We start from the raw sequence: 26,512 nt of genomic DNA on the forward strand, positions 1-26,512 counted from the left end.
CAGCGCGGAAAGAAGACAGCAGGGACCAGGGGACTCGCGCCGGCCGGAACAGGTAATGTATATCCGCTGTATTGCGTCGGTCATCAGGCATTAGACCACCGCTATGGATGCACTCCCGACCCGCCGGCGATCGAGAAAAATCTTCCGCACTGACGGATCGACGGGAATCGACGGGAACAATCGATTTCGGACGGAAATCGATCGTTCTGTCAGCGGTGTGCGCGGCGATTTCTCAGCCGATTCGATCACTGTGATCGAATCGGCCGTATATCGGCGGGAAAATCGTTAGGTGTATGGGCCCCTTTATAAAGAAGTAGACTTGTTTTTCCTGATAGGACTGTATACTGTGGGGAAGGCCCATATCCAGGGCTGGATTTGAACATTTTACCACTCAAGGCCTACTGTCAGAACCCCGCCTCCCAACCACCCCTTCCTGTGAACCACGTATCCTGTTTGCTCCCACTGTCCAGCTTTTTACCTGGTCCTGTGCTCTCATCTAGTGATCCACCCATCCTGTGTACTTCCCTGGTCCTGTGCTCTCCCCATGCTGTACTGTGCTTGGGGGGAGCACAGCACAGAGGAAGCACAGGACACCACTGCTCACCCCTGTGAAAACAGGGCAGCTGCAGACTGGGCTTTAGACTGCTGTATTTTACATGTTAGGCAGTTTAACTGCCTTAGTGTCCCATCCCGCCCCTTACTTCTTGGTGCCCTAGGCCATGACCTTTGTGGCCTTGCCTCAAATCTGGCCCTGCCCAAATCCCACTGGACACCTATAAACAGGTACATAAAGTCAACCTATTGCAAAAACGATAACCTTTTAATTAAACATTTTACATGCATTAGAGATAAATAACTATTTAAAAGGGTGGCTGGAAAGTGTACTGGTTAAGGGCTCTGCCTCTGACACAGGCGACCTGGGTTCAAATCTCAGCTCTGCCTGTTCAGTAAGCCAGCACCTATTCAGCAGGAAACCTTAGGCAAGTCTCCCTAACACTGCTACTGCCTATAGAGTGCGTCCTAGTGGCTGCAGCTCTGGTGCTTTGAGTCCGCCAGGAGAAAAGCGCAATATAAATGTTCTGTGTTTCTTTGTTTTGTTTAAAACACATCCATGAAAAGAGTATGTGAGTTGGAGCTTTACATTTCTAAATAATGTGAAAGTCAAATGACCTGACAGAAAGACAATTTTAAATGGAGAAATAGTGTTTGATAACACGTTGTCACTTCTACCACTGTCTTGATAAGGGGTCCCAGTGGCTCTAAAATGTTAACTTCTTATAGTGCTAAGGATTAAACTACATCACCATCTGCATTTAAAGCACTGGCTTTGTGTGCTTTTAATTCAAACTAGACCTCTTCCCATTAATGCTATACATTTTACACTCCCTTGTTCACATACCCACAGTGGCCAATGTATTTTGCTGCCCAATAATTGGCCTTCTGATACTGAATTACCCAAGGTTTCCATCACACTTGATAAGAATTGATTATTTGAGGGAAGTCAGGAAAGGCTAGTGTACATTCTACAGGGAACATGTGTGTGTTATGTATGAACATCATTTTGCACTGCTGCATATGTATTTGGGTATAACACAGAGATTAAAAAGAGGTTCACAATAACATTTCTCAGTTCATTTGGCAGCTTCCACTTGTAAAAAAAAGGATAAAAAGAGCAGTAAAGGGTCGATATTTACATTATATTGAAAGGGTAATATTTTAGACACATTGGAAGGGGTATTAACCACTTAAGTCCTCAGTTGTTTTCACTTTATGCATCCGAGCAATGTTCACCTCCCATTTATTAGCCTATAACTTTATCACTGCTTATCACAATGAACTGATCTATATCTTGTTTTTTCCGCCACCAATTAGGCTTTCTTTGGGGGGTACATTTTGCTAAGAGCTACCTTACTGTAAATGCATTTTAACAGTAATAATAAGAAAAAAACTGAAAAAAATCATTATTTCTCAGTTTTCGGCCATTATAGTTTTAAAATAATACATGCCTCCATAATTAAAACCCACGTATTGTATTTGCCCATTTGCCACGGTTATTTCACCATTTAAATTATGTCCCTATCACAATGTATGGCGACAATATTTTATTTGGAAATAAAAGAGCATTTTTTTTCGTTTTGCATCCATCACTATTTACAAGCTTATAAAAAAAAAATAGAAATATTTCATCTTTACATAGATATTTAAAAAGTTTAGACCCTTAGGTAAATATTTATGTGTTTTTTTATAGTAATTTTTTTTTTTTATTAAACATTTTATGTGGGTATTTTTGGGAGGGTGGGATATAAATAGTCAGGTACACAGCAGGATTTGATACCACTCGGCACTCAGCAGAACCTTTCTGGAGGGGGAAGGGGGGAGTCAAACTGCACTTGCATTAATTGTATTACACACATCCCGGTGTTGCACCTGTATGGAGGCTTATTCAAACAAGCTTGGTGGCGTGCAGACCGGCAGACTGAAAGCAGAAGCAGGTTATACGAAGTTTTAGTACATTTGAGGCAGGCCGGGCACTGTCACTTTAAATGCTTTTATTTGTATCTTGCAGCCATATATACATTCATTGTTGATGAACATCACATCATTTTCGTCTAACAACGTAACTGTTACAGACCTTGAGTGGTGGTGGTGCTGGGGTGTTGGGGACGTGGGTGACCAGGGAAGAACGGACGGCACAACAGCCGTTTCACGCCTGAAGTCGGCGCTTGCTCACGTGCGTGTCCTGTGAAAATGACGGCGCCGCGCGGCTTCCTGAAATCAGGAAGATAGCCGCGCCCTCTGCGCACGTCATTGGTTGTTGGAAATGGTGTCAGTGAGTTCAGGGGTGAAGGGGCGGAGATAGCCCGCGTGGTGATGTAAATATGTAAGACTGTTGGCTGCCTCCATACCCATACATATGATAGGAGGGGAAGGCATCCACCGCACGCTATGTGCTATTGGGTGCCAATCCCCATTTGTGACACAAAATAAAGTGCAAATTGAACAAATAAAAACGTTGCTTATGTGTTTCTCTCATTCCTTCATTAAAACCATTATAAACTTGGGTGTGTTATTTACCAACATGTTTTAAAGTGCAATTCAGTGCATGCTCATATGTTTTGTGCATAAAAGTAGAAGTTAGAGATAAGTCAGTGACAACATTTTTGGTCTTAGATAACGTTCATCAGGTTCTAATTGTTTTCAAGAGCTTATCACCTCCGCTGCGAGGATATAATCAATTTCAAACCTTTCAAATTTCACTGCCTTATCTCTAACCTCTACTTTTATGCACAAAACATATGAGCATGCACTGAATTGCACTTTAAAACATGTTGGTAAATAACACACCCAAGTTTATAATGGTTTTAATGAAGGAATGAGAGAAACACATAAGCAACGTTTTTATTTGTTCAATTTGCACTTTATTTTGTGTCACAAATGGGGATTGGCACCCAATAGCACATAGCGTGCGGTGGATGCCTTCCCCTCCTATCATATGTATGGGTATGGAGGCAGCCAACAGTCTTACATATTTACATCACCACGCGGGCTATCTCCGCCCCTTCACCCCTGAACTCACTGACACCATTTCCAACAACCAATGACGTGCGCAGAGGGCACGGCTATCTTCCTGATTTCAGGAAGCCGCGCGGCGCCGTCATTTTCACAGGACACGCACGTGAGCAAGCGCCGACTTCAGGCGTGAAACGGCTGTTGTGCCGTCCGTTCTTCCCTGGTCACCCACGTCCCCAACACCCCAGCACCGCCACCACTCAAGGTCTGTAACAGTTACGTTGTTAGACGAAAATGATGTGATGTTCATCAACAATGAATGTATATATGGCTGCAAGATACAAATAAAAGCATTTAAAGTGACAGTGCCCGGCCTGCCTCAAATGTACTAAAACGGGATATAAATAGTATTTTATTTGGGGAAATATTTGTGTATTGTAATGTTTTTTTACTTTTAGATGTAGTTTTACTTTTTGGCCACAAGATGAGTTTGTTTACATGACGTCACTCTAAGCGTACAATGTACGCTTAGAGGGACATAGAGTCAGCAAAAGCGTAGCTTTCGAGAGAAGCTGTCGCTTTTTCTGTGGGGGAGAGGAATCAGTGATCGGGCACCATAGCCCGCTACATTGATTCCTGGGCTAACGAATCCGCGGCCGGTAGTGCGCGTGCATGCACGCAATCAGCCGCAGGGGCGCGCGGGAGCGTGCATGTCCTCCATGACATTTTTATACGTCAAGGAGGACAAAGTGGTTAATACTATTAAGTTGTCTTCAATTTTAATTTAGGTTTAAGACTATGGTGTGGGTACTGGCTATTAATGGGTTGTGAGTAATGTTAGGCACAGGAAAGTGAGGAAGTTGGTGTCTGGTATAGGGCGGAGGGCCATGTTAGGGTACGTAAAAGGTTGAAGGTAGCTTAAAGCTTAGAATAGTACAATAGCAATATATAAATTATTATTATTGAATAATAATAATATTAATATTAATAATAATAGTTGTTGTTGTTGGTATTATTATTATTATTATTATTATTATTATTATTATTATTATTATTAAAATAATAATAATTTGACGTACTTTTCCCTTTCATTTTCCCAAAAATATGGTGCCAAATATCAGAAATAGAATTCAAATGTATACTGCACAAAAATCATGGCTCACATAGCTGACAGCCGTTTTACATAAACAATAGACTATCATGATTTATTAGCATACATCATGTGTTTGTTTTCCCTTATCCTGCCATTTATTTACCAACTTGAGCACAATTCATGACAATCACTATTAACTCCAGGGTCATTTTAAAAAGAAAAAAACTGCCATCTGCTCCCCCGAGAGAAACTTATTACCGTTACTGATGAAGATGAACCATAACTAATATTCTAAAAGAACTAACATTCTAGGGAAATCCATTTACGTCTTGTGTTACAAAGTATTGATTGTAACATCGGTCTAGAAAGACAGCAAATTGGATATAGCTGGTAATATTGCAGCTTATAATAACCAACATAAATGTACTTTATATATATAGTACAAACTATTGAACTTGTTTGCAAAACAGAGAGCAATTTTAGCAATGTACCATACAATTATTTATTGCACTCCAGCCCTGAAGGTTTTGCCATAAAGCTGAAAGGCTTAAACAAATTTCTGTGCTGTACTATCTCACAATAAATGTGTCCAAGAGTTTGTGACAAAATGTGTTTAAGAAGAAAGGAGAGGAAAACTGGTAATCTGCCTGAAGTAGATAACGTTTACTCTGAAATCAAATATATAGCTAGCAATCCCTTTAATTGAGAAAAATCAATGATAGACTGGCACTTATTGTGTTGGTTACACAACAGAAACTGTACTGAAGTAGGCTCTTCATCATATATGTTAGGTTTGAAAAGGTATAATTCCGTCCAAAGGATATTCAAAGGAAAATCCTCATTTTTTTGCATTAAAGGATAAATTAACTTTTGATCCTTTGGCATAGCTAATCAATGCCTAGAGCATCCCAGACCCCAACCAATATTGCTGCAGAGTTAACATACAACTAAATCCCTCTAAATTCCATAATCTGGCAGAAGCTGTGATGTCAATTGCTGGCCACACTAATGTAGCTTTCAACAGTTGTTATCTATTTCAGCTACTCAACCTAGCCCAGAAAGCACCTTAATCATGGCAATCATTTTTTCTCCAATGGGAGTAAAGAAAAAAAAAAGGAGTGCTGTGTCCAGTGGTCATAAAAACTGTTCCTAGCTGGTTTAGAATAATTTTCTTTGACATTTCTCACAGCTGATTCGTACTGTAGATGTAAAGGTAATTAGTGCTATGAGTTGTGTGTTTTCATAGCTGCTATCTTCCTAGCGCAGAAAATGGCCAGCATAGTGCAATTGGCCTAGTATCATACATAAATAGATCTCCGAAAGCAAGATCTTTGTAGATATCAAATGGAGAAGAATTGCTATGAATATTTGCAATTATGAGAAAATTGGGCAATAGGATATGTACAAGTAAATCACTCCACTTACATTTTAAGCATGAAGCTATTTCACTTGAGTGGAGTGAAAATAAACTAATTATAAAGGATACCTAAACAGAGATGCTATCCATTAATGTAGTCCAGGGCTGTCCAGTCCTCAAGGCCCAAGGTCCACCCACATTTTTTGCACAGATATAATTAATTTATGGGACTGAATCAAGAAAGGGATGGTTCATCAAGCAGAACACATTTCTCCATTTCTCTTTCCATCCTAAACACTGGCATGGATAGGGCTCTTGAAGACTATAGCTGGACAGCACGTTTGTAGTCATTAGGTTGAGATACAAGGAGAAGCATAGAAGCAAAACATATACAAAGCAATAATTGCCAACTAAAACAATCTTTCACATTGCTTCAGGTGACAGCTTACATACTGATATGTGTTTAGATGAACTATTTTGCCAACCTGTTCTGTTCTGTGGAAAGGGTAGAAGTGAAAACAAAGAGGAAGTGACTCCTTGCAGCTTGCAGAAGTTATTTCAATAGCAGTCAGCCAAGTATGATCTAAATCTGTGGAATGCTCAAAAAGTGGCCATTTATGTTTGGGGCACCTGTAATCACGCTATATTTTCTCCAAAACATTCAGAAACAATCATTTTGTGACAAAATCTAGTGTGTGTGTGTGTGTGCGTGTGTGTGTGTGTGTGTGCGTGTGTGTGCGTGCGTGTGTGTGCGTAACTGCGTGTGTGTGCGTAACTGCGTGTGTGTGCGTGACTGTGTGTGTGTGTGTGCGCGTGCGTGTGTGTGCGTGTGTGTGTGTGTGCGTGACTGCGTGTGTGTGTGTGTGTGTGTGCGCGTGTGTGCGTGTGTGCGTGACTGCGTGTGTGTGCGTGACTGCATGTGTGTGTGTGCACGCATGCGTGCATCTGTATGTGTGTGTCTAAGTAAAAGCCAAGGTATTCAAAGCAAATGACAGGAAGCAGTTAATCACTGGTCAGGATCAATGTGGTGGATTATAAAAAAAAAACTCATTTCAAGAGATTTAGCATGACAAGCTCACAATAACAAAAGACCAACGTAACTTTGCCCCATGGTAATGACAGAGAGTACAGAGTTAGAGAGTACATTAGAAAATGAAAAAAATAATAAGAAACAATTGCTTATGCTATTGAAAATTAAAAAAAAATGATCATGTTTGCAATCCTCCCAAAATATTATGTACACATGCAGCCAGACAGCATATATGAGCATCTAGAAATTGCTGATAATATAGGAAAATATTGTGCTTCCTCCTCACTCTCTCTCGCAAAACCCCTGTGCTACATCCTAAAATCCCCATGAGTCACACATCACTATGCTGCTCTCTGGTGTGTTACTTGCCTAAGCTGAACCTTCCCACTGGTTTATTTACTGAAGGAGAGGGAGGTTGATGGCTGTAACAGCAATCCCTTCCCCCTCCCAAATTGACAGACTTATCTACAGAAGGCTATTCTATGGCAATTACATGGTGGCCATCCTCCAGAAAATGAGGGTAACCAAACTGGAAGCCCCAGTATAACAATATTATTGAAATGATGGGGGCCTAGTTAGTATAACAGACATTACGATTATTATTGGTTTATATAGTACCAACATATTATGTGGTGCTGTACAGAGTAAGAAAAAAACATGGGGTACATATTAATCAAGCCAATGATATACACAAAATGTAGACATTGGTACATCATTCAGACTTGGTGGACATAGTAATTACTGTAAAAAATTTAACATGATGAACAAAATGTATAGCAAATTCCAAGACAATTCCAAATTTCAAGACACAAAGGATGAGAGAGCACTGCCCTTGTTAGCTTATAACCTGAAGGATTTGGAAGAAACAAGAGGTGGGGCAATATATAATATGCATACTTAGAGGCAGTGTGTTATTAACCCATTCAGGTTCCGTCGTTTTCACGTGAGAAATGTTCACCTCCCATTCATTAGCCTATAACTTTATCACTACTTATCACAATGCACTGATCTATATCTTGTTTTTTTCCGCCACCAGATAGGCTTTCTTTGGGGGGGGTACATTTTGCTAAGAGCACTTTACTGTAAATGCATTTTAACAGGAAGATTAAGAAAAAAATGGAAAAATTCATTATTTCTCAGTTTTCAGCCATTATAGTTTTAAAATAATGCATGCCTCCATAATTAAAACTCACGTATTGTATTTGTCCATATGCCCCGGGTATTTCACCGTTAAAATTATGTCCCTATCACAATGTATGGCGACAATATTTTATTTGGAAATAAAGGTGCATTTTTTCCATTTTGCATCTATCACTATTTACAAGTTTAAAATAAAAAAAATATAGAAATATTTCATCTTTACATTGATATTTAAAAAGTTTAGACCCTTAGGTAAATATTTACATGTTTTTTTTTTTATTGTAATGTTTTGTTTTTTTTATACTAAACATTTTATTTGGGTACTTTTGGGAGGGTGGGAGATAAACAATAGATTTATAATGTAAATGTGTGTTAATTCTTTTTTTTTTTTTCAGGTGTAGTATTACATTTTGGCCACAAGATGGCGGCCATGAGTTTGTTTACATGACGTCACTCTAAGCGTAGCACGCGCTTAGAGTGACGCATCGGGAAGGAGACGGCCAGAAAAAGCTCAGCTTCCGAGAGAAGCTGTCGCTTTTTCAGCGGGGGAGAGGAATCAATGATCGGGCGCCATTCCTTGGCTACCGAATCCGTGGCCGGGAGTGCGCGTGCACGCGCACGATCGGCCGCGGGGGTGCGCGGTAGCGCGCATGGTTCCTGGACGTAGAAACTACGTCCAGGAACCATAATAGGTTAAGTTATATTTAGTAAGGAGGACAACTTGGCCAGAGGTTGAAGGGGAATTAGCTAAGTTAGAGCATATGTGTGACAATCTGTCAGCTAGAGCACTGGGATCTGATTACGTGATTATCTGCAGTACAAACACTAATGCAGATGTAAGAACTAGGTAATCAGTATCTTCCTGATGGTAAATCAGCGGAAGGCTCACTACTGATGTTAGCACCTGAAACGATCAGACGAGATAAGTGTCACACCCAGCGCCTTGATTATTGGGGATCCGCAAAATCACCAATAATACAAGGACAGACCCGATTATATAGCAATCTGCGGAATTGCTTATAATGCGGGCTGCTCAGAACAGGGTAATCGACACACGAATAAATGTGGTAACAATCAATGCAGTATCAATTCACAACTTAGTGGAAATATTCACCACCCGGCGATTCCTCAGAGGTGTGGTTACCTCTGAATGGGAACCCCGAGTGTGAGATCCCCCAAAAGGGCAGAGGGAGAATCTCGGCCTCTAGCAGTAACGGTCTGCTAGGGCAAGCGTCTCAGAGAGGCAAGCCTCAGATAGAACCCTACAATGGGAGACGTTCCACTGAAGGGAGAAAGGTCAGACAGGCAGAGGTTCGGCAACAGTACAGGCAGCAACGGTACAGAGACGTGAGACAAGAGGATAGTCAGAAACCAAGCCAATAGTCGGTAATGGTGCGGGCTGGCAAGGTACAGAAACAGAAGGCTGATTCAGAGTCGGTAAACAGGCAGGGTCGGCAACTTGAATCAGATAGGCGGAAGTACTATAACAATTAGAGATAAGGATAGTCAGGGATAGCCAGAGTCATACACAGGTAAACAATCTTATACAATCCTAATCTGAGGTGTGAAGTCCTTCGTTTCGACACCTGGGATCTAGTCTAAGGTCTGAGCGCTAACACAGAAGTATTCACGGCAGCAGACAACTTGCTACTGACAAGCAAGTCCTATATGTAGCCAGAGAGCTGCCCAGTGCTGCCCCAGAGCCCCAGCCAATCCAAGGACCTGCTGGAGTCAGCTGACCGGCCTGGTCAGCTGACTCCCCTTCTGGATGCATAAAGTTCCTGTCTCCTCGCACGTGCGCGCGTAATGCAGGGACACTGAGCCGGCGACGGAGCGGATGACACCCCAGGCAGCAACCGTGCGGCGGAGTCCGCCGAGCTCACGGACTCCGCCGCCTGCCCTACTCTGCCCGCCGGCCGGGATGCAGAGGCTCCCACTTGTGATGTGGAACCCGCCGCCACGTGCGTTCTGGCGGCGGTTCCGCTAGTTATTACAATATGCTTGACAAAAACTGAGTTTTAAGGGAGAGCTTAAATATTTCAATGGTTAAAGAGTAGTGATGAGCATGAATTTTTTATAATCATAATTTTGCATTGTAATTCACAATTACAATGCAAAATCATAATGCAAAATTTTAGGGAAAATCATAATTCATTTCATTTGTAACAGTAATTAATAATCATAATTTTATCACGATCCCCTGATGACGCTAGTTTGCAAAACCGGTCTGGAAGGAGACAGGCGGCACCTTTATACTGTCCTTTACGGCTGACCCATACACGCGGGCAACTTTCTCGGGGTTCCTATTGCATCGGCCCCGTATGTAAGTTTTGTTTTTATGCTATTTTTTATGCTGTTTTTACTATGAAAACTCTATATTAAACGGTTTACACTTAGAGTTGCCGTTTGTTTGTTTTTTATGATGTTTACTACTGATATCCATTCGTGAGATGAATCATCGCTGAATTGGTGGATCCTGGACAGACTGAAGCTTCCTGATGTCCTACCAAATCATTGATACAACCTTATAATGTGGTATGGCATGAAGAGAAAATTGGAGGCACTGAGCTTGCAAAAGATATACCTTTAATCCACGGTGGAAGGACACATCAGGGTGTACAGTGGGGGTGAGGGAGGCCTGACAGCTGTTTCGCTTTAGAACAAAGCTTCCTCAGAGGCCAAGAAAGGAACAACTTAACCCAAGTGCAGTCAGCAATAAATGGTCTCACTTACCGCTCAGAAGACGGTGTACAACGCCCACCCGCGGCGGATGCGGTGGTCGGCAAATTGGCTCCGCCTACCGGAAGTGACCTGCACGCTGCTCAAACCAATCGGTGAGCTGCGAGTCTCCCCGCTACCCACGCGTCAGTACTTCCGCAATCCGCGTCATCGCCTGCCTCTCCGCTCGCTACTATTGGTGGACGCGTTGCCATGGAGTTCATCAACCATGCTGCTAAACACAAGGGGACAATTCCGTCTAAATTCAATAGACATGTATTAGGTCAGAATAACTTTTTGCACATAAGAAAACAGAAAATAAACAATAAGCAACCATATACCCAGGCAAGTGCCATCAAATATATTTGCTGACTGCACTTGGGTTAAGTTGTTCCTTTCTTGGCCTCTGAGGAAGCTTTGTTCTAAAGCGAAACAGCTGTCAGGCCTCCCTCACCCCCACTGTACACCCTGATGTGTCCTTCCACCGTGGATTAAAGGTATATCTTTTGCAAGCTCAGTGCCTCAAATTTTCTCTTCATGCCATATCACAGTGCTTTGTTCTGAGGTGCACGTGCATGTTATGAATACAAAATCCGGTGAAGCGGACCTGTGCCTTGCTGTTGATGTCTAGTGCCAGTCTTTTCCTCTCATTGTTGTGGAACCTTATAATGTGGGTTGTCACCAGCTGGTAAGTCTCCTTCCTTTTTCTGGGTATCGATGAATGCAAAGCTGTGCCATGACCCCAATATTTATTGTGGTGGAGATTTGCCTGCTTTTATTCTTTGTTGAAGACTCGTCTTCTGTTTTTGGACTCTGCACTGTTCATTTATAATTTACCTGTTTGTGAACTCTGGACATTGTCCTTCTCTCAGCAGCAGCTGCTTTGTTTCCTTGGTGCTGATACACATATGCAAAATAAAGAATTGTTAAAAAAGAGCTTGTGATTAATTTTTGCTGAAAGCCAGCATTTCTACTTTGCTCTAAAAGATTCCTCACAGCTTGAAAGCTACTATCCCAGAAAAAATTCTAGCAGAACATCACTGAACTGGATAAACAAAGCACTTTCTCCTGCTATTCAGCTTCAAATCCGCATCCAAAATGAAGATAACAGTATCTTTTTGCTTGTTAAACACAAATGTATCAACACTGGAATGTAAACAAACACTCTCTGAGAAACTGTCTCTGCTTCAGGCACACACAGTGTTCAAAATAGCTCATTCAAAGATTTTAACCATTTCAGCCCGCGTTATTTTTCACTTTATGGACGAGAGGAATTTTCACCTATCAGAGCTCCTCCCATTCATTCCCCAATAACTTTATCACTACTTATCACAACCAAATGATCTACACTTTCTTTTTTCTGCCACCAATTAGGCTTTTTTTGGGTGGTACATTTATGCTAAGAATTATTTTATTCTACATGCAATTTTATAGGAATAATAAGAAAAAAATTTCATTTTTCAGACGTTATAGTTTTAAAATAATTCATGCTACCATAATTAAAATCTACACATTTCATTTGGCCACTTGTCTCAGTTATTGCAACGTTACAATTATTTCCCTAGTACAATGTATGGTAACAATATTTTATTTAGAAATAAAGGTCCACTTTTTCAGTGTTACATCCATCACTCATTTTAAGCCCATTATTTAATAATTATATGCCCTCTTGACATAGATATTATTTTTTTTCTCTTAAAGTCAGTAGGTGTGTTTTACTATTTGGCCACAAGATGTCCCTGCTGAGCAAAAACCTATTAGCGTACTTTGTACGCTAATAAGATACAATGTATCACTGCATTGTAACTAGGGGAAGTGACGTAGAAGTGACTTAGGCTTCCATCGGAAGCCTCCGATCACAGTGGCGGCGGGGAGATTATAAATGGAAACATTGTTTCCATCCATTAATTTAATTATCGGGCGACGGAAACTGGCGTAAATCAGCGGCGGGAGATAGCGCGACGGCTGTAAGTAAGAATAAACACTGTTTTTTTTACCAAAAACAGTGTTTATTCTTGGCGGACATGCTCGGATTGGCACAGAGGACTTTTGTCCCCTGCAGCCAATCCGTCCTGCTAGCAGCAGCAGCCCAATCGCGGGAATTGGCCTGCACGATCGCCTGCAGACACCCCAAACTGCAGTACCGTGACTAGTGAGCCTCTGCGGCTCTAGCTGCTGCCACTGCAGACGTGAAGCTCATGTCCGCGCTGCTGAAATGGTTAATATATAATAAAAAGTAGTTATAATAGAAAAATAATACAATGCAATGCCAGCTTTCAGGGCAAGATAAACTACACTTTGGAAACATGTAATTTGTAAACAGACAATATTACTTATGCACAAAAGGAAATATGATAACTGTATGAGTAATAAAAAGTAGGAAAACACATTTTTTTTTAAATGTTCTGTCAGAGTTTCAGACCTCTTTAAAGGGACACTTAAGCCAAATAAAAAAAAATAGTTTTACTCACCTGGGGCTTCTACCAGCCCCCTGAAGCTGTCCGGTGCCCACGTAGACTCGCTCCAATGCTCCTGCTTCGGCAACAGGAGCCAACAGGCCAGGAACGCAAGTGATTCTTCACGTTCCTGGCCGTAATAGCGCCCTCTATGCTGTTATAGCATATATCATATAACAGCATAGAGGGCGCTATTACGGCCAGGAACGCGAAGAATCACTCGCGTTCCCGGCCTTTTGGCTCCTGTCGCTGAAACTGGAAGTGGCTGCCGGCGGGGGCAGTAGCATCGGAGCGAGTCTACATGGGCACCAGACTGCTTCAGGGGGCTGGTAGAAGCCCCAGTTGAGTAAAACTATTTTTTTTTTAATTTGGCTTAAGTGTCCCTTTAAAAATGCAAAGGAAAAATATTTTTTAAACTCAGATACTAACTGCTAAATTAAGCACAACATTATGCAAAATTACAAATGGATTACACAAAATCAATTGAATTTCCAAATTGTAATTACTGTACATATTGCAGTAATTGTGAAAAACTACACACAATTTTTGCATTATCATAATAGCAGATTGCGATCATCACTATTAAGGAGTGATGGATGTTTTTTGGAAGGAGAATCAGAGGAGGGGAGAGGCTTTTGAGAAATCTTGTATATGCAAATGTGACCATGTGCAGAGCAGAGATTGAGTTTTGGTTGGTATATGGAAACTAATGAGGCATGTGCAGGATAGAGATTGTGGAGAGATTTGTAGGTTAGAATTAAGAGTTTAAGAGTTTAATCCTCCGGTTAATTGGCAGCCAATGAAGAGCTTGACAGAGAGGAAGAGGAATAAGAAAGATTGGAGGGCTGCCATTCTGATAGTTGGTAGTCCACAAAGTAGTATGTTACAATAGTCCAGACAAGACATTATAAGCGCATATACTAACATTTTAGTTGTGTTCTGAGTGAGAAAAGGTTGGATGCGAGCTAAGACATCAAGCTGGAGATGACAGGAACAGGTTAGAGCTAGAGATGGCCCGAACCTCCGATTTTCTGAGTTTTCGTATGGATGAGTGGGATACACACCAAAAGTCCCGGGGAAAAATCTGGATTTGACGCAAAGCAACGTTTTAAGGGCAGAAATCCCATTGCATGCTAAATTGGAGGCCTAAAGTGCTTTAAAACAACTTGCATGTGTATACATCAATCAGGTAGTGTAATTAGTGTACTGCTTCACACTGACAGACCAAACTCACTGTGTAACGCACCGCAAACAGCTGTTTGTGTAGTGATGGCCGTGCTGGACTGGTGCGCACCATGGCCAGAGTGCAGGCCATGGTGGTTTTCAAGCCTATATGGTTGCCAGGCTGAGGCAGCTCAATGACAGAACAGTGACTGTCCAGCTGATCGAATTTGGTCTGTCCACAATGAAGCAACGACCTTATTATCTTGGGTGTGCCCCCCCCCCCAGACACTCATACAGCCGGCGGTCATTGCTTCATTGTGATACGCAAGCCCCTTCACTGCGGCAAAGTAACAATCATGAAGGGGAATTGACACATGTACATGGCTTTTATTTTGCAGTTGCAGCTGCAGTGCAGCCAGAAAAATTAGGCAGGCATGTACACAAACCAGAAAAATTATTATAGCGGCCGATGCTAAAAATTCGGGAATCCGCCTGGAGTCCTGGTGGACCCTGTTGATGGTGGCAGTCAAGCAGCCTGCAAGCAGAGATGCTGTGTGGGAACCGACTTAGTCTTGGGGCAGCCAGTCACACGGCGTGCAGGCAGAGATGCTGTGTGTGGGGACTGACTTAGTATTCAGGCAGGCCTGGCCATGCTTTGCAGACCAGGCATCCGTGGTCAGATGGACCCTTGACCCAACGCTGTGTGCCAGAGATGTCACCACTTGCCTTTCAACATCACAGTACAGTTTAGGTATCACATTTTTTGAGAAATAATTGCGGCCTGGTATCTTCCAGTGCAGTGTGTGGCTTTGCTTTTGTGTGCTGCTTTTCCTCAGGTGGTCATCCCATTGCAGTTTGTGCTTTGTAATCATGTGCCTTCGTAAGGTAGTTGTCCCTACGTGGGTCTTGGTCTTTCCATGATTCAATTTTCGGTGGCAGAGAGTACAGATGGCATTGCTCTCATCTGAGGCACACAAAAAAATTTCCACACCGCTGAGCCCTTAGGGTGATGGCACTTTGGTGGTGGCGGCCGACTGAGTGTTAAGTGGGGTGCCAGAATCAGAGCAGGAGGAGGAAGATATCCTTAAGCTAGAGATAAACGCAATAACCAGAGTACTGGACAATAGGCAAATCTATACAGTTGGTGCAGCTCCTTCTATATGTATTTAGCTATCTCTCACAGAAGGTAGCGCTAACACAACCTATTACAATACATTCAGTGCTCTAATAAGTCCCAAGCCAGACAATATATCCTGCGGTGAGTGCACATAAATCCACTGTGCTATGTTGCGTCTTCACAGTTAATTCCACCACCACACCATGTGGAAACAGACTCACCAAATGGAATGACCTCAATCAGGTCTAGTTGCACCTTGGGACACTTAGGGCCATCCCCCACCTCCTCTGGTGACGTCTGTTTGTCCTAGATTGGTCTTCTATATATGCACCTCCTTATGTATAGTATTTCCCTCAAATGGATAAAAAACTCCACATAGTGTAAAACTGTAAAAATGTATTTAACTATAAAAAGCAATTGCACTTACAATATGCTGACTTGTGTGCTAGTAGGGCACAGAGTTTTGTCACGGGCTCTCCCCCGTTTAAGCTGGGCTCCGGCTACCGAGTTTTTCCCCTCTGTGGCTGTCCCCAGTGTCCGTGCGCGCTGCAGTCACCTCTACCACCTCGGGTTACGGCTCGGTTTCCCACGCTAGATTGTATCATAGCCTCTTACTTCCGGACCTAAGCCCCGGAAGCCTAACTAAGCTTTCCCTATAGCTCTCTCTGCAGCAGCCCTCCCTTCTCTAATTACTGCAGGCACATGAGTGAGTCCAATGCCTGACGCTGCCTACCTTTTATAAGGGGAGGGGGGGCTACAGGAGGGAGTGTAGCCTGATTGGCTACATTGTGCCTGCTGACTGTGATGTAGAAGGTCAAATTTGACCCTAATGATGCACTATGGGGGCGAATCGAACTTTCGGAAAAGTTTGTGGTTCTCCGCGATCGCGAACCCCGGAAGTTCGGCGGTTCCCATTCGCCAGCGAACAGTTCAGGCCATCTCTAGTTAGAGCAAAAATGTGAGGAACAAATAAGAGAGAGAAATCAAATAATACCACTACTAACAACTTGCTTTGGCAACTGAGGTTATATAGGTGCTATTAACATTAGGCAGAGAAGTAGACTGAGACTGTGAAAAAATGATTTGTTTTGTTTTACTCATATTCCTAAGTTTTAGGAAGTTAGAGGCTATGAAAGAGGATAAAGCAGCAATAAAATCTGTTGGGGTCTTTCCTTAATGTTATTGAGTGAAGAGAGGGGAAGGAAGATTAACAATCTTATACAGTTACAGTAGGTTTAAAACTTGAACAGAACACCTCTATACAGAGCTGTATGTGTGGATTTTCTCAGAACACTCCTATTTCCTGTCACATCTCCAAAATATACTTTTAAGATAATATGCTTTCCCTAAATTTGGCCATGAAATTGAGAACATACATTAGACTATGACTATGACTGGGACATTACATTGTGAGCCACTCTAAGGCACAGTTAATGACATAAATTGAGCAATGTACCCTAGAAAGTGCTGCAAAAAATAACACTATACTAAAGTATTCTGTAGTATCAAACACATCAATGATGCAAACTAGAAGCAACATCATGTACAGCTGAATATAGCAATTCTACAACCAATGGGATCAACATAAACAATGTAATATATTTTAATTTATTTTGGGCCCATTTTTCTTCACAAAATCAGTAACAATCAGTAAAGCCTCATTGTTTCTACCTATGACATATAATGTATTGTATTGCTAATATTGATACAATATGCTTTATCAACACAAGTGATGAAGCTGGAAGAATGAAAAGGAACATGACACTATGTAATTTTTCATGATACATAATGTGTTGGTGGTCTTGCAAGCATACAAATATTATGTGTCACATTATGGCTACATAATTTATGGTGTATTAACAAGAAAAAAATCAAGTTGCTGTATATCCATGCCAACACATAGCTCTGACCATGAGTAATGATACTGAGATTTCAAAGATCTGTGTAATAATAGCTTATTGAAATAAATGTCTGTGGCAGAGTTGTTAATTTCATTTGTCCTTCACTGTGAAATTACATGGAGAAAAACCTACAAGTTACTGTACATGTATATATATATATATATATATGTGTGAAATTCAATAGATATTAATAATTTTGAGTTAATTTTAGCTTCATTTATTTAAAGTGAACCTCCGGACTAAAAATCTACTCAGCAGCACTGAAAAGGCTTAGTGTTTCATTAACAGTTTCACAGCATCAGAACTTTGTTTTTCTTACCAAAGCATCATTTTTAGCTGCATTTTTAACTACGCTCCACCCATCAAAGAAAAAAAGCCCGGCTTTTTTTTACCTGATGCTGTGCAGAGCATGATGGGATTTCCTATGTTGTTATTCATGTTGCCTAGCAACTGGGAGAGGTGCTCAGCACACAGGACAGTTGGAGCGGTGTCTCATGCTCCCTGTCACCTCCTTTCAACCAAAAAGATGGTTGCCATCATGAAATCAAACATTTGCCTGTTCTTTTAAAACAGTGTGGGTAAGAGATGATATTATCTATCTATTTTAATTAACATAACTAATGTAACTTAATGACAGTATGTTTGTTTAGGCTGGAGTTCCTCTTTAATGTTATTTGTGCAGCTTGGAATTGGACCAAACAAATGCCACATTTGATTATTTTGATTGGTTTGATTCCAAGCTGCGTACATTTTCAAAAATTTTGCATCAATTTAAAACTATTAACATCTCACTGGCCATCTCTAGCAGGCAAAATAAAAAAAAAGTCACCACGAAGCACAAACTCTGGACAATGTGGGCGCTGGAGGAAGCAGATATATACACATTGCTGGAGCTAGGGAAATTGCATTGGGGATAGTGGCTGGCAGGGTAAGTTACCATGTGTATGCATATGCGTGGTGTAGATTAGTGTTAGGAGTAGAGAGGAATAGGTTAGTGTTAGTCTTAGATAGTGGTAAGGGTTATGAGTAGGTAAGGGGGAATCAGTGTTAGGCTTAGACCATAGGCACCCATACTAATTGGGGCCACAAGAGAAAATTTTGGTGTCAAAGGTGCCCGATAAAATAGCAGGCATCAGGGACACCTGCTATGCCGTGGCCCATTGTGGTGCCCAGATTGGCCCTGGATCCTTATAATTTTTTTGCCGTGAAGGTGGTGTGTGTATCAGTGGGTTTGCAGCCGGGGCATCATAGATGGGGGGTTAGTTAGGGTTAGGCGTTGCTGGTGGGGTCAGTTTGGGTTAGGGAGGGCTCATGCAACAATAGGATTAGGTTGAGCAAGAGTAAAATAAAAGATACCAATATTTTGCTACCAGAATTAGCACCGCCCAATAATAGAATATCAATCATTTTCTCTTGTGCCCAAATTTCCCTAGCACCCATTTTGCATTCTGTTGTAAATCCTAAGAGTAGCAAGAGGAAGCAATATGGCCCATAGAATAGCGCCACACATATATGTAGAAAAGTATAAACAATTTATTAATCCATCATAACACTATGTAAAGAAATAAAACCATTTTAAAAAGCGATGTCACACACCTCGTGCAATGTATACACCTATGCATAGAATAATATTGCATCCTGGAACCACCCATGAGAACATCAATAAACTAGACTATCACTTGAGGTGTTCACAATAGAGCTTCCCCAGTGACTGAACCCGGGTGCAGATGCTGCTTATATAAAGTGCAATGTCTGTGCATAGAAATTCAGGCATCCATAGTTATCAGCAAAAAAACATAAAGATGAACAAAAATGAATCATAAACCTGTGAAAATATAGACCAGATTTGGATCACATCTGGATAAACATACAATAGCAGGGGGATGCAGAGTTTTTGAAAAACAGTGAGTATGATGCTGAGGGCAATGGTGCAGAGAGCAATAAACAGTATACTTCACTGAGAAAGTATGGCAGCCACAAGGTGTGCGACAGGGGGAGGGAGCCCCCAGCAGACCACTCCACCGGTATCGCAGCAGTCACACCACTTTATCAAGAGAGGGGGTGCTCCAGGCCTTAGTGTTAAATCATAAGAGTAGCTAGCAAGATTACCTAAGTCGGTGTTTTATATTACTTTCCTGTAACTTCTCACACACCTTGCATTGGGTAAAATGGAGAGCCATGCCTGATCACTGTTGCTATATAAAATCACAAGCAACGGCAATTCACTCCTGCTAGTCTTCCTCTAACCTCTACACAGAACCAAACAGCTCATTGGGAAAAGCTATTTAACTACCTGCGGACCGAACGAGTATGAATCTATGGCGGGCAGGGGGCGCTGCAGTTCTGATCGGACGTAAACTTTACGTCCCATTGACCGCATGCCCCCGCCCATCCCCGCCGCTCTGTCTGCTCTGCCCCCGCCGCAATGTGATGCCCTGCTGCCTCTATAACGGCAGAGCACTGTGAGCCAGGCAGGAGCCGTTTTCATTGGCTCCTGGCCCTGTCATTCATTTAAGCCGTTCCCATTGGCTTACATGGAGTGACAGGGTCAGGAGCTAATGAAAGCGGTTCCTGACCGGCGCACAGCGCTCTGCCTTCATAGCGATATCAGAGAGAGCAGCCTGCGGCAGGGACAGAGCGGCGTGTCCGGAGGGAGCGACGAATGATTCGTCGGGAAGCGGCGGTTTGCTGGACCAGCACCCTCTGGTCCTTAAGGGGGCAGAGGGTGCTGGTCCCGAAGGGGTTAATCAAGGATTATTTTGGTAGGCATACTAACAACATGCCGAAAGAAGGTGAAAGAAAAGTGAGTAGAGGTATAATAACCAGTTCGGCCTATCTGGACGAACTTCCTCGTCCAGATAGGCACTGCTGCTCCCACCGCATGGTGCACGCAATCGGGCGTGCTCCCGCGCGCACACCCACCACCCGCCGCTAGCCCCCCGATCAGTGAATGGAATATAATTCCCATTCATCAATCTAATTTCCCAGCAGAAATACCGACGCTTTCTATCCATTTCTGCCCCCAGGAAACTTCTCCTCTGAATTTTAGTTCCTGGATGCGAGATCGTTCGCATCCAGGACTTTTTTCACTGTGGCCATCTTGTGGCCAAATAGTAAACTGCACCCACATACATTTTTAATTAAACAATTTTATGATTTTACATTTAAAATAAGCAGTTTCCCTCCCACACCAAAAATTGCCCACATACATTTGGTATTAAAAAAAAAATTAAAAAAAATTACACTAAAAACAAAACAAAAACAACATAAATAGTTACCCAAGGGTCTAAACTTTTTAAATATGCATGTCAAGAGAGTATGTTATTATATTATTTAAATTTATAAGCTTATAAATAGTGATGGACGCAAATTGAAAAAATGCACCTTTATTTCTAAATGAAATATCGGCACCATAAATTGTGATATGGACATCGTTGAAATGGTGTAATAACCGGGACAGATGGGCAAATAAAATACATGGGTTTTAATTACGGTATTAATTTCAAACTATAATGGCCAAAAACTGAGAAATAATGATTTTTTTCATTTCTTTCTTAATCTTTCTGTTAGAATGGATTTAGAAAACAATAATTCTTAGCAAAATGTACTACCCAAATAAAGCCTAATTAGTGGCGGAAAAAACAAGATATAGATCAATTCATTGTGATTAGTAGCAATAAAGTTATAGGCGAATGAATGGGAGGTGTATGTTGCTCGGATGCATGAGATTTTCGGCACTGCGGTGCTGAACCGGATATTATCATTGCTATTAAACTCATTCTTTGTTTACTCAATGAATTGCAGTTCTGATTTTTACTTCTTTAACATACTGGCCTATCAACCTTAGTTCTAATAGTACTATAATGCTATATAATGCCTATAAATTATTTCAACAAACAAAGTATAGGAGGAGCACCACAAATGGTGATAGTCTTCGAGTGTGCCCTGGTCAGGGCCTCAGTGCCCTAAGAGGCCTGCAGCAATCCACAAGACAAGTAGGACCGGCACCACTCTTGCAAAAAGTATCAATGCTCTTTTATTGTCAACAAGGCATAGCAATGACAGACGCTGTTTCGGGACTCAGCCCTTTCTGAGTCCCGAAACAGCGTCTGTCATTGCTATGCCTTGTTGACAATAAAAGAGCATTGCATTGATACTATTTGCAAGAGTGGTGCCGGTCCTACTTGTCTTATAAATTATTTCAAGGAAGTCATATTTTTAAAAAGGAATCAGCAAAGTAATCTTCCATATGTCTTACCAACTTTTTTCAAGTTTGAAATATGGCCAGATCTAAGAATTGAAAAAAGTGGAAAGAAAAACCTTATAGTTCAAAATTGCAAGCATTAAAGTAAATGTGTGAAGTAAAAATACATTTATGAAATAGTTAATTGTATGTGACATACAAATGGTAAATAGAACACCAGTACCACTGGAACAAGACTGTTATTAAATGAGGTTGAAAAGAAAAAGGAGGATGGCGTGTGGCACTTCCCACCTCAATCGTGAGTGAATAAGCTCCACAGCGCAAAATATGTATATATATCGCTGGCCTGCTAAGGTCTGGCTGTTAACCTCTGGCTAAGTCACAATAACGCGTGACCAAGCGTCGATCAGAAACGGCCGTCGCCCCACCATCTAGTGCCCGCACCTACCTCCAGTATTGCTGAGCCTGCCTCCATGGACACGTAAGAGGTGTATACACCACGGTTTTGCACATTGGACTGTACCATGTATTGAAGTGTCAAAATTGGCTGTTTCCTTGATGCACTGGCTGTCACTTTTGAGGACAATAAATCCATATGACAGAAGGTGCACGCTTCAGCTTTTTTTCTGATTTATCACTATGTTATTAAATGAGTCAGTAGGATATTTTTGCCACACTGAGGATTATGTGGCCACTTTGCTGATAACATCTACCAAAGAAAGAAAGAAATCATGAAAGATGGTGAAATGAATCACTTACCATCCCTCCTGTTAAGCCTTGCAAATCCTGCGCTGTGTGTTGTGGAGAGTTCTGATGAGCTGCTGAAGGATGACTGAGGCAAGGAGGACACAAGCTGACCATCACAGTCATCTAAGTAAAAAATAAGAAGTGCATTAGCAACCCACAGTCATACATTTTCCATATTCCTATATTCTCACAAGTAAATACTGAGTGATACTGAGACCAGTCACACTTTTTGCATCTTGTTGTGTGCTTTTTTAGCATTTTTCTCCACAATAAACTACATGAAAAGCACATAAAGGGCTCAGGACTACTTTTATTGAAAATGTATCAACAAAAGAAAAACAAAAACATGGTTCAATTGCATGTAAAATATATTTTACTTTCATAACAAAATAAATACAATGTCAAAATTTCCACACTCATTGATAATTGCAGGTAAAATCCATTTTAATGTTATAAAAAGAAATGTCCTTTTTATCTGCACCCATTTTAGCACATACGGAAATTACTTTTCTTTACAGCATAGCAAAAGTACTAAGGCCACATTCACATCATGAAACGCGGATGGCCATGCATTCGGAATGCAACGCGTAGAAACGTAGGTGTTTGTATGCGTTGCGTGGCTGATCCCATTCACTTAAAGTGAATGGGTCAGTCGCGCGTTTTGTTAAAAAATGCGTGCAGCATGCGATCCCAGACTGCACTGGTCCGGAACACATGCGGTCCAGAACACATGCAATCTTTTTGATGCCGGGCGTGTCGGCCTCCTGCATGCGTTGCCGAAATCTGGACGGTCGGCAACGCGTGCAGTGTGAACCCATAATGTACCTTAATGTGCCCTGTGGAGAGTACTGTTACTATGAACCTGTGCAGAAATTACCACCCTGCTGCACTGAGCAAGAGGCGTAGGGCCATATTCACTAAATATTGGTTAAGTTGCAATGTGAAGAGAGGGCATGGAAATTTTACTTACACCAACTATGTAGTGCATATTGCGCAATTAGCATAACCAGTGTTACCTAGCTAATGCCCATATTACTAAGGTAATGTGTGCTATGCAGGTCAGAAGCACTGTGAAATGTGGTACGTTCTATATCAACATGAAAACAAAATAATCAAACTGAAAAATGTTTGCTGTTCATTCTTGCAGTACAGTATTTTGAGCCATACTGAAAGTCTCCATTCCTTAATCTCTTGCGGACCACATAGCTCTGGCCACTCAAAAACTAGAGCTGTCCATGCTCTTTGATGTGATTACTGTGGTTGGCTCACAGCAATCATGGGGTCAGGAGCCAATGCAGTTGGCTCCTGCCTAATATACAAAAGCTCTGCTGTCAGCTTGACAGCAAAACGAGCAGATGCAGTGACACGCATAGTGGCAAGAATGGCGAGACTAAGCAGACCGCGCGGCAGTGATGATTGAAATCTATGCCCTGGCAGGAATAATAGCTCCAAAACCGGGTGAAGATTTTAATCAGCAAGATCTGGAATTTCAAGCTCATAAAAACATTCTTAACAGGCATGTAGTAAATAAGCCATAAGTAAAGGCCATGGCTTTGAATGGTATATTGACTTGTCAAAAATGGCAGTAGCAGAAAAAGAAGTGATGTTTCATATTGTTTCAAAGTTTCAGTAGTGGGTTAAGAAACATATGTTGACATAAATTTGACAAAAAACATGGTAAAAAGGCCAGTTAAAGTCTTTGAAAATTATACCCTTAGCGCCATTCTTTCAGCTTAAATGCCAGGCTAGGTAGAGTGACCAAATGCCTGTTGAGACCTTTACATATAGTTACATAGTTACATAGTTATTTTGGTTGAAAAAAGACATACGTTCATCGAGTTCAACCAGTACAAAGTACAACACCAGCCTGCTCCCTCACATATCCCTGTTGATCCAGAGGAAGGCGAAAAAAAAACCTTACAAGGCATGGTCCAATTAGCCCCAAAAGGGAAAAATTCCTTTCCGACTCCAGATGGCAATCAGATAAAATCCCTGGATCAACATCATTAGGCATTACCTACTAATTGTAGCCATGGATGTCTTTCAACGCAAGGAAAGCATCTAAGCCCCCTGGTATAGAGTTTGCCATAACGACTTCCTGTGGCAATGCATTCCACATCTTAATCACTCTTACTGTAAATAATTATTTCCTAAATAAATGGCTAAAACGTTTTTCCTCCATGCGCAGATCATGTCCTCTAGTCCTTTGAGAAGGCCTAGGGACAAAAAGCTCATCCGCCAAGCTATTATATTGTCCTCTGATGTATTTATACATGTTAATTAGATCTCCTCTAAGGCGTCTTTTCTCTAGACTAAATAAATCCAGTTTATCTAACCTTTCTTGATAAGCGAGACCTTCCATCCCACGTATCAATTTTGTTGCTCGTCTCTGCACCTGCTCTAAAACTGCAATATCTTTTTTGTAATGTGGTGCCCAGAACTGAATTCCATATTCCAGATGTGGCCTTACTGGAGAGTTAAACAGGGGCAATATTATGCTAGCATCCCGAGTTTTTATTTCCCTTTGAATGCATGCCAAAATTTTGTTAGCTTTAGCTGCAGCGGCTTGGCATTGAGTACGATTATTTAACTTGTTGTCGATGAGTACTTCTAAGTCCTTCTCCAAGTTTGATGTCCCCAACTGTATCCCATTTATTTTGTATGGTACTAGACCATTGGTACGACCAAAATGCATGACTTTACATTTAGTGCTTTAAAAAGTCCAGTTTAAAAAAATATCATGAGTACTGATGCAGTAGAGCTGAATGAATAAAAATTGACCCTTTTTTGCTGGTTGTCTGGCAAAATCCTAATATTCAAGGCGCAGAATGATGGGGCACATACAGAATACTCTGAAAAGATAGCAGCCCATTCATATGAAAAGTTATAACACTGTTTCTCAACATTACTTCAGCATGTATCCCCTTTTTAATGATGGGGCCAAGTTCTTCCTCTTGTAACTTGCATCATCTCAAGTATCCCTTGGCACCTATACATTAGTTTTGAGTACTCCATAATTGTGTTTGGCTTTCCAAATATTTACTTATGCTCCTAATGAACAAAAACATACTTATGTGGGCTTGCATCTATTTGAGATTTATCAGTGTTCTAGATTTCTAAGCTTAGTATAAAGAACTGACTGGACCAAATTCAAATACCCCTGAGCCCAACAAACTACCATACACCACATAATGAGTACCTATTGTACATTATAAAAGTTAAAGTGAATCCTAACCAGGCATCTTAAAAGTGTTGTATTAAACTTCAGCTAAACAAAAAGCGTATATACAGCTATAAAACAAGCTTTTCTAATTATTGTCTACATTGTACTAGAAAACATTTGTAGAGAATTCAATGACTTAGTCTGGGCTCGGAAAGCATGCATTGCTTTTTTGACTTTAATATTAAAAGTGCATATTACTTATATTTATAACAAAGTGTATTCTTTACCAATGCCAATCAAAATTAATTTAATAACAGTCTGCAGAATATATGCCTGAGCATGGCGCAGCTTTGGAGCACCAAAATCACTGTTGACTGATATAAGCTAAACAGAGGCCCCAGAAAGAATAAAATACATTAAAAACAGTTTACAACTGGGAGGCAGTGGAAGACTTACCTCCCAACAGAGGACACAATGGGTCTATTTCAGTATAGGACACAATTTTATTTGAATTTTACGCCACTTTGTTGCAACACGTCAAGCCCACTTCTTTAGGAAATAGGGGAGTAACTGAGAAGTCTCTCAGCTCATGGGCACCTCTATCTCCTGCAACTCCTCCTCAAAATGTTGTCTCCTGAAACAACCCTTTACATACTACCCTATAGTGGGCTCTCGGTTGTCTCCATCCCCTTCTCACCTTTTTGTATTCAAGGAAAATCACTGATGAGTTCTTATGTGTATGCAAGTCATAACCCCATAATATAATGATTAAAAGAATAAAGATTTAATTCCTTACACAAAGCAGACCAAAAATAAACAAAAGGGACATTTACAACTCCAGCTTGCCAATAGAAAAAAATAAAGCAGGGACTTTTGAAAAAAAAAATGTTTCCTGTAATTTTTCCTAAATTT

General features: G+C 41.2%; 1 protein-coding gene across 1 annotated transcript in view; it reads right to left on the reverse strand.

Annotated features, from left to right (window-relative positions):
* The window catches only part of CNTNAP4 (contactin associated protein family member 4), a 484,789-nt gene that overhangs the window by 333,196 nt on the left and 125,081 nt on the right, over positions 1 to 26,512 (reverse strand). Inside the window, exon 2 of the mRNA XM_068237691.1 lies at positions 22,450 to 22,560. Within this exon, the coding sequence (XP_068093792.1) occupies positions 22,450 to 22,560 (111 nt within the window). The remainder of the gene's footprint in view (positions 1 to 22,449; positions 22,561 to 26,512) is intronic.

This window comes from Hyperolius riggenbachi, chromosome 1, assembly GCF_040937935.1.
Source record: "Hyperolius riggenbachi isolate aHypRig1 chromosome 1, aHypRig1.pri, whole genome shotgun sequence".
NCBI lineage: Eukaryota > Metazoa > Chordata > Amphibia > Anura > Hyperoliidae > Hyperolius > Hyperolius riggenbachi.